The 12,730-nt window shown below is 45.3% G+C and overlaps 1 protein-coding gene across 5 annotated transcripts in view; it reads right to left on the minus strand.

The window, feature by feature from the left end:
- Positions 1-1,981: 1,981 nt before the first annotated feature.
- The window catches only part of MYOF (myoferlin), a 156,480-nt gene continuing 145,731 nt past the window's right edge, over positions 1,982-12,730 (minus strand). For all 5 annotated transcript variants that reach the window (XM_027112071.1, XM_027112068.1, XM_027112070.1 and 2 more), the window contains 6 exons: positions 12,098-12,239; positions 9,683-9,782; positions 6,160-6,350; positions 3,961-4,070; positions 3,446-3,593; positions 1,982-2,539 (listed from right to left, as the gene is read on the minus strand). In XM_027112071.1, the coding sequence (XP_026967872.1) occupies positions 2,501-2,539; positions 3,446-3,593; positions 3,961-4,070; positions 6,160-6,350; positions 9,683-9,782; positions 12,098-12,239 (730 nt within the window). In that variant the 3' untranslated portion in view covers positions 1,982-2,500. The remainder of the gene's footprint in view (positions 2,540-3,445; positions 3,594-3,960; positions 4,071-6,159; positions 6,351-9,682; positions 9,783-12,097; positions 12,240-12,730) is intronic.

A 12,730-nucleotide genomic window follows, 5' to 3' on the forward strand; every position in this document is an offset into this window, starting at 1 on the left:
GAATAGATCTTTAAAGTTCTCATCACAAGAAAAGTAATTGTGTAACTATGGATGGTGTCAGATGTTAACTAGACTCACTATGGTAATCATTTTGCAATATATACAAATTTGAATCATTGTGTTCTATACCTGAAACTAATATAATGTCAGTTATTTCCCAATTAAAAAAGCAAATAAATACAAATATTGAGGTGAAATTTCCAGACCCCCCAAAAAAAGTTAAGAGGAAAAGAACCCATACTGCCTGGGTTCAAATTCCAGCTATACCATTTATTAGCTGTGTGACCTTGGACAAGTTACTTAACATCTTTATACCTCAATTCCTTAAAAAAAATATTTTTTTCTTATTTTTTTAATTGAAGTATAGTTGATTTACAACATTGTGTTAATTACTGCTGTACACCAAAGTGATTCAGTTAAGTATATATTGTGTATATATAATATTTATATACATTTTAAAAAAAATATTCTTTTCCATTATGGTTTATTATAGGATACTGAATATAGTTCTCTGTGCTATACAGTAGGACTTTGTTTACCCATTCTACATACAAAAGCTTACACCTGCTAACCCCAATCTCCCACTTCATCCCTCCCCCAACCTCCTTCCCCTTGGCAACCACCAGTCTGTTCTCTATGTCCATGATTCTGTTTCTGTTTCATAGATAGGTTCATTTGTGTCATATTTTAGATTCCACATATAAGTGATATCATATGGTATTTGTCTTTCTCTTTCTGACTTACTTCACTTAGTATGATAATCTCTAGTTGCATCCATGTTGCATTATTTCATTCTTTTTTATGGCTGAGTAGTATTCCATTGTAAATATGTACCACATCTCCTTTATCCGTTCATCTGTCGATGGACATTTAGGTGGTTTCCATGTCTTGGCTATTGTGAATAGTGCTGCTATGAACATAGGGGTGCATGTATCTTTTTCAATTAGAGTTTTGTCTGAATATATGCCCAGGAGTGGGATTGCTGGATCCTATGGTAATTCTATGTTTAGTTTTCTGAGGAACCTCCATACTGTTTTCCACAGTGGCTGCACCAACTTACATTCCCACCAACAGTGCAGGAGGGTTCCCTTTTCCCCACACCCTCTCCAGCGTTTGTTATTTGTAGACTTTTTAATGATGGCCATTTTGACTGGTGTGAGTTGGTACCTCATTGTAGTTTTGATTTGCATTTCTCAAATAATTAGCGAAGTTGAGCATCTTTTCATGTGCATACTGGCCATTTGTATTTCTTCTTTGGAGAAATGTCTGATTAGGTCTTCTGCCCATTTTTGGATTGGGTTGGATTTTTTGTTGCTGTTGTTGAGTTGTATGAGCTGTTTGTATATTTTGGAAATTAAGCCCTTGTCGATCGCATCATTTGCGAATATTTTCTCCCATTGTGTGGCCTGTCTTTTCGTTTTGTTTATGGTTTCCTTTGCTGTGCAAAAGCTTTTAAATTTGATTAGGTCCCATTTGCTTATTTTTGTTTTTATTTCTATTGCCTTGGGAGACTGACCTAAGAAAACATTGGTACGATTTAAGTCAGAGAATGTTTTGCCTGTGTTCTCTTCTAGAAGTTTTACAGTGTCGTGTCTTATGTTTTAGTCTTTAAGCCATTTTGAGTTTGTTTTTGTGTATGGTGAGAGGGTGTGTTCTAACTTCACTGATTTACATGCAGTATGCCTCAATTTCTTCAAGGGCAAAATGGGATTAATGTTACCTACTACCTTTATAGGATTACCTTGAGGACTACATTAGTTAATATGTATAAAGCATTTAAAACAATGGTGTGCATGGAGTAAGTACTTTAAATAAGTGTCAGTTTCTTATAAGTGTCAGTTTGGCCCACTGGCCAGGCTTTGGCAGCACACTGATAAGGGGTTTACAGCCAAGTGGTATGCCCTGGCATGCCATCCACTGAGACCCAGACTAGAAATTGCCTCCTTCCCAGCTTGGCCCACAGCTACAACAAACAGGTATGTGTCAGAGGCAGAATGTTTTTATTTGGGTTCATCACAGAGGATGAATAGTCTCATGACATTTATCCATACAAAATATAACAATGGTTGCAGGCATAAATAAAAATTCCTCCACCTATTCTAACTACTTGGTAATGCACAGTCCTTTTTTGTTGACTACAGATAAAGAAGTATATGAAGTCGAGATGTAGAAATTTTCAAATCTGATTTTCCAAAAATTGAATTACAGAACTAGGACACAGAAAAAAAAAAAAGATGATTTTTAAATGGAACCAGCCACCTTGAAAAATATTCTGAAAAAACATGGTTAAAACTTTTAATACTTCAAAAGATAAAAATGTTGCTTGTCGGCCTGACGTGGACTTAGAGCCTCTGGGAAGTGGTGGGCCTCGGTGAAGTAGTGTAACGTGCCCCTGAATATAGTCTCAGACCCAAACAAAATCCCTCTCGCTTTTGATCTGTAAACAGAGACAGGATGCCCTCATTGCTGGATGACTCTGGAAAAGGAGCCCTTGCTTCCATTATGCATTTGGCCTCACAATCTTCATTGACAGATAGTTCTGAAAAGGAAACAGAAAGAGGGCCATGTATGTATATAAGTGAGGGGTTCTCAGTCTCGGTCCTGTTGACATTTAGGACCAGATGATTCTCGTTGGAGACTGTCCTGTGCATTGCAGGATGTCTAGCAGCATCCTTGGCCTCTACCTGCTAGATTCCAGTAGCCCCGCCAGTCATAAATGGGAGTCAAATGGGAGGTTTCCTCCATTCGAGGAACTTGCTGAGATAAGAAGTATATGAAGTCGAGATGCAGAAATTTTCAAATTCGATTTCAGCAATGCAGGCACTTCTGGGCACACTGACAAACCTCCCGTTTGGACTCCCGTTTATGACCGTGGAGATTAAGGGAGATTTGAGGGGGAGGTTATGTAATGTGGCCCTTAAAGAATGAGGGAGGTTTTAATAGACAAAACATGGGCAAAGGAACAGCCCTGGCAAAGGCATCTTGGCAGGTAAGGCCAATACTTGTCTGGGGAGGCCAGCTCTCTAGTTTGGGTGGAGTTCAAGGTTTGTGTAGGCCCATAATGAGCCCAGGATCTGTGAAATGGCAGGAGTTAGGATGCAGGATGGTTTGGAACAAGAGAGTCTGGAGGCAGGAAGATCCGTCAGAAATGCTGGTTGTGGTTTAGACACACATTCATAAAGGCCTAAGGGATTGCTCCTAGAATTCCTGAGACCGAAGTTTTTTTTTTCAGACCATGCAGTTCTGCCTGTAATTCATGAAACTGTGAGAATGTAATCCTTATCACAGGACGCAGTACTCTAAATTTTCCAAAGGTTGACGGGTTGTAACACCACAACTGCTACATAGGTCATTTTACCCGATGGCAAAGAAGGCAAGTACCAAGTGAGATGACCAACCATAATTCACACCCAAAGAGCCAAGACAAGAGGGCAGGGACTCATACCGGTAAGGAGTAGAGGAGCACGGCCACGAAAAGCAGCACGATCAGCAGGACCAGCAGGCCGATGATGACCCACTTAAACCGCCGCCACACGATGAACCTCATGGTCTTGCATGGGTTGCTGAACCAGAGGAAGGAAGTTTCCGGCCGGCTGCATTGCAAAGAAATGGTTTTACCTACCCAACTCAGGAGGGACAGATATTTTATACCTCCGAGCATAATAGTTTAAAGAATGATTAACAACATTTTATAAAGTCAAGAAAAGATATTATTCCCCTTAGTTGGCTGGGAGAGCCTTTAACCTTTTATGGCTTTCTAAGATGCCGAAGACACACTGGACTTTGGTTTCATGGGAAGGAGAATGGTTAAAATGAAGCCAGATCACCCGCCTCTCCCTCCCCCATCTCCCCTGTTCAGTACAAAATTCAGACAACAGCTAATCCGTTGCATTAAGGCAATTGGAAGGGGGGCTTTCAGACTGCAGGTGTTTGGGGATCAGAACAAAGAAGGTCTCTCACTTTGGTGGGTCCAGCTTGGGGTTCATGTTGGGTTCATCCCGTCCCTTCCCGGCTGGCCTCTCGTCGGCCTCCTTCTCATTGAGGACTTCCAACGTCATCTCCACTTTCCCCTTCAGTAAAGCAGAACAGGTTAAACACATGACATCACGTTTCACAAATATTTTCACTTCGACCCAAGGAGTATTCCCCGAGCAATGATTTTTACTCTTGTAAAACAATCCTTAGATTGCCTTAAATGTTCCTCAAGAGATTTCATCACATTTCCTCTTCCATGTGTTTCTGAACCGACTCCTTGTGGGAAACTGAGAGGACAAATTGCTTTCCCTCCTCCCTGCTTTTCGGTCTCTGGATCCCCATCATTCTAACTTTCCCACATCTGTCTCCTTGCCTGCTCACATACCTCCCTTTGTAACTTTACTTGGACCCAGAATAACCTGAAGATGGCTGATAACAATAGCTAACTTTTTTTTTTAAATTTATTTATTTTTGGCTGCATTGGGTCTTCATTGTTGGTTCTTCGTTGCTGCGGGCAGGCTTTCTCTAGTTGAGGCGAGCGGGGGCTACTCTTCGTTGTGGTGCGTGGGCATCTCATTGCGGTGGCTTCTCTTGTTGCAGGGCTCGGACTCTAGGTGCACGGGCTTCAGTAGTTGTGGTACGTGGGCTCAGTTGTTGTGGCTCACGGGCTTAGCTGCTCTGCAGCCTGTGGGATCTTCCTGGGCCAGGGCTCGAACCCGCGTCCCCTGTATTTGCAGGTGGATTCTCAACCACTGCGCCCCCAGGCAAGTCCCACAATAGCTAACATTGACTGAGCATTAAGTGTGGGCTCCAAGAGAGCCATCGTGCCCCCTTTGGTACCCCCACTGCGTGGAGCAGTGTTGGCACTTAGTGGGCACTCGATGTACACTAGCTGAAGAAATGCGTGAGTGAGTGAGTGAATGAATGCTGCCTCCCTGTTCACAGGTTCCTGACTGGTGCACTGGGCACTGCGTAAGCCTTCTATATGGATAATCCCGTGTAATGCTCAGGGCAGCCCTATAAATCAGGTACTGCTATGATCCTCGTGTGCACATGAGTACACTGAGGCTGCGAGAGGTCTAGAAACTTGTCCACTCTTAGAGCCAGGCTTAACTAAGGTTGTAACAGCCTTTCAAGAACCCTGGCGCCCACAAGGTCACCAACAATTTGAGAGCTTCTGACCCTGACGCTCATTTAGGCGATGGAGCGCAGATGCCGCCTCTGTCGACGAGTCAAAGGTGGGTGTCTGACTATGGCAAGGTGGTCCTCCTTTCTAAGCCTGTTCTTCGAATCTATAAAATGTAGGTAATGGCTGCTTCATGGGGTTATCCACAGAACTAAATGAGGTTCTGTACAAACTATTCTCTAGTGGCAGGAAGCTTATAAGTGGTTTCCTGTGCCAGGGGTAGAGGAAGTGATGGACTGCAAAGGGCACAACAGAACTTTTGGGGTAGTGGGAATGTTCTGGATCTTGATTATGGTGGTGGTTTCATGAGCATATACATCTGTCAAAACTCATCAAAGTGTGCACCTTAATTGTACTTTAAGTGGGTGCAGTTTATGTAAATTATACCTCAAAGTTGTTTTAAAAAACAAGATTATGAATATAAGGCATTTAGTATATTGTCCGGTTTATAATAAGTGGTGTAAAATATGATTATTAATAATACATAATGAATTAGGTAGTCTTTTTGTGACAGGGCATGGTAACCCGCACTTTTGCTTCTACGATAAAATTATCTTCAGTTTTCCAAATGTGCTTGTAACTTATGGCCTTCATGTTCATTGGATGTCAACACTCCCTGTTTCCTCCATCTTTAAAAAAAAATTTTTTTTAAAGATGAGGACAGCTCAAATTTGAAGTTTCTTTTTCTGTACTGAATTGTACTGGAAGCTCAGCATAAATTAGCATTCCTGGTGGAGGAGAGTCCTAAAGAAATACAGCGCAACCACTTGCGTTCCCAGTTTTCTGACAATTCCAATCCCTCTATCTTCTACTCAACCCCAAACATGTGCTAACAGCATCCGCCACCTTCTCCTATAATCCCAGGTACAAACCTTTCCCGAAACTTAAACTACCACCCATTTAACCTCCCTTATCTTATCCAGAGCAAATCTACTCATAAAGGGCAAAACCTCAAGGAGAAAAGGAATAAACGAGCCTCAACCAGTAAATATACATACAGCCATCACACGGGAGCCATCTTTATCTGCGTAGCACGGCCACCATCCTTTCATGGACTTCTGTTCAAAGAGAGAGGCGGTTTTCACTTTAAGGGGGTTCACGGCTTTGAGGTCAGGAATCATGTCCAAACTGCATTTCTCTGGCGATTTTGCTGGAATGATGCTGCGATGCAAATCGAGTTCCAGGAAACCTAGCCAAGGAAACATTAAACCCAAATAAATTTCAAGTGGATCAGACGTTGTTCACAAGTGAACAGAATGTACCTGTCAGAAGAGAGGTAGACCATGACTCTGAACAGGTGACAGGTGAGTTAGAGAAACAGACCCTGGTAGGCAGTTAAAATTTTTTCCAGATAGAATGAAAAGTGGCAGAAGTAGTATCTGTCCACTGCTCTGCATCTCACAGAGAACAACCCATTTAATTTCTCAGAGATAGGAGCATAAACAGAGTTCTTCTGCAAACACAAAAGAATTAAACATCTCCAGCCAAAATTTCCACTGAACTTGGAATTTGCTCTTACTGGTTCTAAACTTCCCCTAACATAGTCATTTGGCTTTGGGTAAAGAAAACTGGTACTTGGAACATGGGAAGCTCCATCGAACAGTCAAGTTCAAGTTTCTCCAGCGTAACCTCAAAAACAAGAGCTTGAGAAGGAACACTGAATGCTCAACAGAAAGTTCTCCCCAGGAACTAGGAAGCCCAGCTCAGGGTGCCTGGAGAAGCACAATTTTTCTTCCATGATGTGAGGCGTTAACTCTTTTGTCATTACTAACTGTCTTTAACTGACTGTCTTTGGGGCTTGGGAACTCCCAGGAAACCTCTCCTTCAGGAAAAGGTATGTGTGTGTTGGGTCAAGTCTGTGGACTACAGGGACAAGAGGTGGTCTTCAACAGTGGCAGCAGAGAGTAACAGGGAGGTTGTGGCAGATTCTCTATAAACTTTTAGGCTCAGACACTGCCCTTCATCTTACAATGCATCCATAGCCCACAAGCCTTTCTGGAACTTACACCTGCTTTTATTTTGTCTCTCCTTTTGGTGATAACTGCAACCACTTGCCCACTAGCCATTTAGAAATAAAAAGTCATTCTCTTTGTTATCAGACTATCTCTTTGTTATCAGACTATTTCATTTAAACTCCAAGGGAAAACCCTCTACTATTCTTTATGCTAAGTTAGCACACTACTGTGGACAGGGAATGTTGCCTGCCATGCCAGTAAACAAAGAATGTTGCCCATCATCCCAGTTCTACAGGATCAAGACTGAGGCTGTGGGGTTCCCTGGTGGTGCAGTGGTTAAGAACCCAGCTGCCAATGCAGGGGACATGGGTTAGAGCCCTGGTCCAGGAAGATCCCACATGCCGCGGAGCAGCTCAGCCCGTGCACCCCAACTACTGAGCCTGTGCTCTAGAGCCCGCGAGCCACAACTACTGAAGCCCACGCACCTAGAGCCCATGCTCTGCAACAAGAGTAGCCCCTGCTCGCTGCGGGGCTACCCAACACAGCCAAAAATAAATAAATTAAATGGGGAAAAAAAAAAAAGACTGAGGCTGTGCCCTGAGGGGAGTTCAGGATGGAGAAAGACAGGAAGCATTCTGACCTTTGGATCTGCCTCTAGATAGTTCAGATGCACACCTAAGGAATAATTTCCATGGGCCCAGGATCTTGTATCTCCGCAAACACAGAAATGCACTAAAATCATTAACTTGAGAGATGGCTGCTCTTTGTGATTAGCAGTAATCTTTTGACGTTTGACTAACTTTTTTGTTTTTCCAGCAAAAACCTCTTGTGTCCTGGCTCCCCCCTTACCTCTTGGGAGTAGTTCCTCAGAGCTATCTGAGAGGCTGTCTCCTGCGCTGTAGTCCTCAGTTAGATCCCCAAACTCACAACTTTTAGGTTGTACGTTTTTCTTCAGTCAACACTTTCACACTCATTTGTTTGTTCAACTCTTATTAAGAACCAGCTAAGTCAAAGGCACCGCACTCAGTGTTGTAAAGGGTAGAGGGATGAACAAGACACAGCCATTGGCCGCTGTGGGCTTTTCCTCTGCCAGGAGAGATGCTCTGGAAGCAGGGAGGTGAGCTAGGGGCTTCTGTTAACAGCTGGCTACGAGAAAGTGAGGTCTGAACTGGCAAGTGGCAGAGATCAGAAAAATAAGAAAATAAACGTGCATGATAAAGCAGGTTACATGGTTTAGGAAAGTGGTAGGAAAGGAGAGGAGGACCCACAGAGGACTCTGGGTGCTTCTGCCTAGGTGGCTGGGAGAGGCTGTGAACAGCAAAAGCGGTTCATGAGGTGAGCAGGTATGAGGTCGGGGAAGAAAGGCTGAGTTTGGTCTTAGTCACGATAAATTTGAGGTGCCAGCCAAACACAAAGGTAAAAGTTTCTGGTGGGAAATGGGGAATAATCATCGTGAGAGTTTCTTTTGTTCAAACTGAGATATAATTGACATAGAGCATTGTGTAGTTTAAGGTGTACAATGTGTTGATTTGATACATTGCATGTTGCAGTATGAGTCATCATCTTTCTTGTCACTATGTGGCAGGCACGGTGGGCAGTCAGGCTACACCTCTAGGTCTAGGAGTTTTACCTCGTTGAAAGTGAGAGTTGAAGCTTTACCTTCAACAGAGGTGAGGGCTGGTAAGTCACTGAGGGAGCCTGGGGAAGAGCCGCAAAACCCCAGGGAGGGCAAAGGCCTGTATTTAAAGAGGAAGAGGGGGACTTCCCTGGTGGTGCAGTGGTTTAGAATCCACCTGCCAATGCAGGGAACTTGGGTTCAAGCCCTGGTCCGGGAAGATCCCACCTATTGCGGAGCAACTAAGCCCGTGCGCCACAGCTACTGAGCCTGCGCTCTAGAGCTCACATACCACAATGAAGAGTAGCCCCCACTCACCGCAACTAGAGAAGGCCCGCGTGCAGCAACAAAGACCCAACGCAGCCAAAAATAAATAAGTAAAATAAATAAATAAATTTAAAAAAAGAGGAAGAGGAAGAAACAGAGCAGGCCAATGAGACACCCAAGGCCTGGGAGAGAGAAAATAAGAAGACTGTGCTTTGTGGGGACCAGGGTGTATGCCAGGAAATGGAGGGGCTGGGCCGGGGCGTTCTAACAAGCGCCTTTTACCACAGAGAAGGGCGGGGCACCAGCGGACTGCAGTGACCGCTGAGAGCAGCGTGGAGGAGGAGGGAGCCAATTCTGAGGTGCTGAGAGCAGGGGGAGAGGTTTGGAAGTGGAGGTAAGGCTGTGGCATCCCTGAAAACAAAATCTGTGTCTTCCTAGCAAGATAGGAGCTGGTGCAAAGGCCCTGGGAGTGGCTGGGGCCCGCAGCGCCCAGTCACTGTGCCCACTTCTCAGAGGACCTGGGGCAGCGGATGGGCAGGCCACCCCGCTCCGAGGACATCCAGGCAGGGGGTGGGACCCCACCCCACAGTATTGGAGAGTTAAATAATTGATCCCAAGTTTTAATTGCTTTTACTAATTTCAAGCACAGTTTCTTAGAACAAAGTATCCAAAGGTAAGCCTTACCCAAGTAGTCATCCAGAGAAAACTTGTCATTATCCCATATCTGAATGATCAGTTTGGGTGGGACCCGAAATTCAGTTTGGTCCTTACTCCAGAAATGCTCCTAAAATGCCAACAGGAACAGACAAACCAAAATGACACTGATTACTGGATTCTTAACACCCTCCCCTTGGGCCTCTTGAAAACCCAGCATCAAGGCATGGGGCCTCTTCTCTCCTTTGCATCCCCACCCGAAACCCCGCCCTTTGGCCTACCCCTCTACCCCAGGTGGACATAAGGCAATCGGGCTCTCCAGGAAATCTCAGGACTACCAGCTGGGTGACAAAAAGGTTGTCCCAGGCAATTCCCAAACAGAAGGTTTCCTGCCATGTTCCTATCAGCGTGACTTCCTGCTGCCACTCCTGCGGTTTGGAGAGTGATGATGTCTCGTGCCCTAAAGACTGTAGCCTGCCTAGTTGATCCTCCCAAAGCCAAGCCATCCCAGGCCAGACCGAAATATCCCCTGCGGAGGAGTTACTTCTGCTCAGCGACCTCCCCGGCCCCTCAAGGATGTCCGAGCACACTCATTTCACACGAGGGTGAGGAGATGGGGGCCCAGGTTTCACTCTTTTGTTCGTGCAGATTTAAAATGTCCTGGCATTTCTGGCTTTTGAAAAATATTGCTGGGTTTTATATACCGTGGTCATCTAAGACCCTCAGATCCCTCAGCCCAGACTCAGGTGGGGAGAGGATGGGATAAGTGTCCTCTAGGTTCTCACCTGGTGTCGCTGCTTCTGCCCAGACAGTATTAGCCCAGGATAATAATGACGTCCCCACAGCCTGATTACACCTAAGTTCCTCTGGCCCCAAAAGAAAGGGACATCCCCCAGTGCTTCATGAATTTGAAGGAAGGTGGTTGGACTGTTTTTCAGATGACATTCCAGGAATGGTCCCTTTTGCAGGGCTCAGAGGGCCTGGCTCTGAGAAGCCCACTCTGCTGCTGTCTGGCCCTACCCGGCTGTCCTGTGTGGGGGTCATGCTCCAAGGACTACTCAGGATGCTGAGAGGTCCAGCCCTCGATGTGAGTAAATAGGAAAGGTAACTTTATTACCTAAAGGCCTACCTGACCCCAAATCCCTCGCTTTCCCCCCGGTCTGTCTCATTATCTGAAAGTGTGCATGGTTCAACATCAGGATGAGCCTGTATGTCTCTAGAAAGTGCCCTTTGAAGGCATTCATCTCACCTGGACAGGGAAAGTGCTCACTAGAGCATCAGCACTGAGTAGGGCCAGCAGGGGGTGGGGCCTGGCCAGATGGGACATGAGGCAGGTATATTCTGATCAGGTGTAGGGTGAGGAGGTGACCGGGCAGAGCTAGGAAAAGTTTATAGAATATGGCAGGAGGGGGTGGGGAAGGGAGAAATGGGACAAGGGCCTGTAATAGACATCTGTTGTTATTACCTACCCAGGTTTTAGGCCACCCCTTTTTGGATGAAAGCACCAGATTTTCCTTAGAGGTTCCCTTCCCCTAGTCCATGCAATGTGGGGAGAAGTGACTTTATCCCTAACTCCACAGTCTCGCCAATCAGAGCGCGGCAACCCTGGTTCAGAGATGGACACGTGGCCTCAAACAGGCAGACGCTGGGGCCCAATTCCAGAACTCTGGTTGGTGCCTTTGGGGATTCATTCCCCTCTCTCTGCTGAGGTTGCCGAGAGGGCAAGATACAAGCTGGGGCTGCGGGCAGCCACCTTGCGCTCACCAGGGAGTGAGGCCCATGGAAGAAGGCAGGGCAGAGGGGTGGAGAAGGTGAGAGCAGTTTCTAAAGACATCAGCTCAACCCAGGCTCCAGGCGTTCCTTAAGCCAGCCAACCCTGGACTTTTTAGTAATGTGAACCAGTAAATCACTTTTCTTGGTTTAAGCCAGTCTGAGTTGAGTTCTCTGAGAGTCTTATAAATTACCACCAGGAGGGCCCTGAACCCTCATGGAAGTGCTCCCGAAGGAGGGCAGGCAGATGCTTAAGTTTAAGAAGGAAGGTAAGAGCGATATTTCACCTACATTAATATTTTGCCTCTGGTTAATTAGTGCAACAGTTCTGCTTATCAGGGGAAGAAATCAGTCTCCCTGTGACATAAACATATACTTAGGTTGTTGTATGTCTTGACACAAGACCCCCACTTACCAGACCCTTCCCCCTGCTGCCAACATGTTAGTGGAAGCAGAGTTGTGCTCCTTATACTTCTGTTATAACTACACAAATAACCGCCACAGCTGTGTGACCCTGGGCAAGTATCTACCCCACTGGGGTCTCAAAGTCCCCATCTGTAAAGAGGAGCCGGACCCATGACCTCCCGGACTCTGAACAGCCCCAGCCTTTTCTGAGCATCTGCATTAAGGAAGACCCACGACATCCACTCCCCACTGGCCTATTTCAGAACTCACTTTTTTAGCAACGAGACAGAGCTGTTCAGCTGGAAGGTAGTCAAAAGGGAAGACAAATCTCCAGTTAAAATTCCCTTCACCATCCAAGGACCTGTAGTGGACATCTGTTTTCTGTTTGTTTTCTTCACTGCCAGGAATCCAACTGAAAAGCAGAAGCAAACAGACTTAGCTACATGTGATTGACAAGTAATCTAGCCGCAAAATTGCGCAGTGATTAGGAGAGAGTGAAGGGCAGGAGAATTAATGCACTTTCCTTGGGCAGGTTCCAGTTATCTATGGTGCTGGGGGGGGTGATTTATGAAGGGGAGGCACTCTGTTGCATCCAACACACGTGGTAGCCAAATAAAATATAATTCCTCTCAAACCAAAGCAGGAAACCCTTTAGACTTCAGTTAACAGGGATAAGGTGAAATTTTCTGGAAAATATCAACAATTTAGCTTCTATTTTGAGACTGGTGAAGCTTGCTGGCTATGTTTTTAGTCTCCCTATAACTATAACTCATCAGTGTCTGTCATCACTGCTGATAGGCTCAATGAATATGGGTCAGTTCAAAATTTTAGCATCTTCTTTTCCATATTTTACTTAAGCAAACAAAACAGGCACGACTCAAGTAATCGTACCACTTCATTTGT

This window comes from Aethalodelphis obliquidens, unplaced genomic scaffold, assembly GCF_003676395.1.
Source record: "Aethalodelphis obliquidens isolate GAN/ISIS:26980383/991018 unplaced genomic scaffold, ASM367639v1 scaffold11, whole genome shotgun sequence".
Taxonomy (NCBI): domain Eukaryota; kingdom Metazoa; phylum Chordata; class Mammalia; order Artiodactyla; family Delphinidae; genus Aethalodelphis; species Aethalodelphis obliquidens.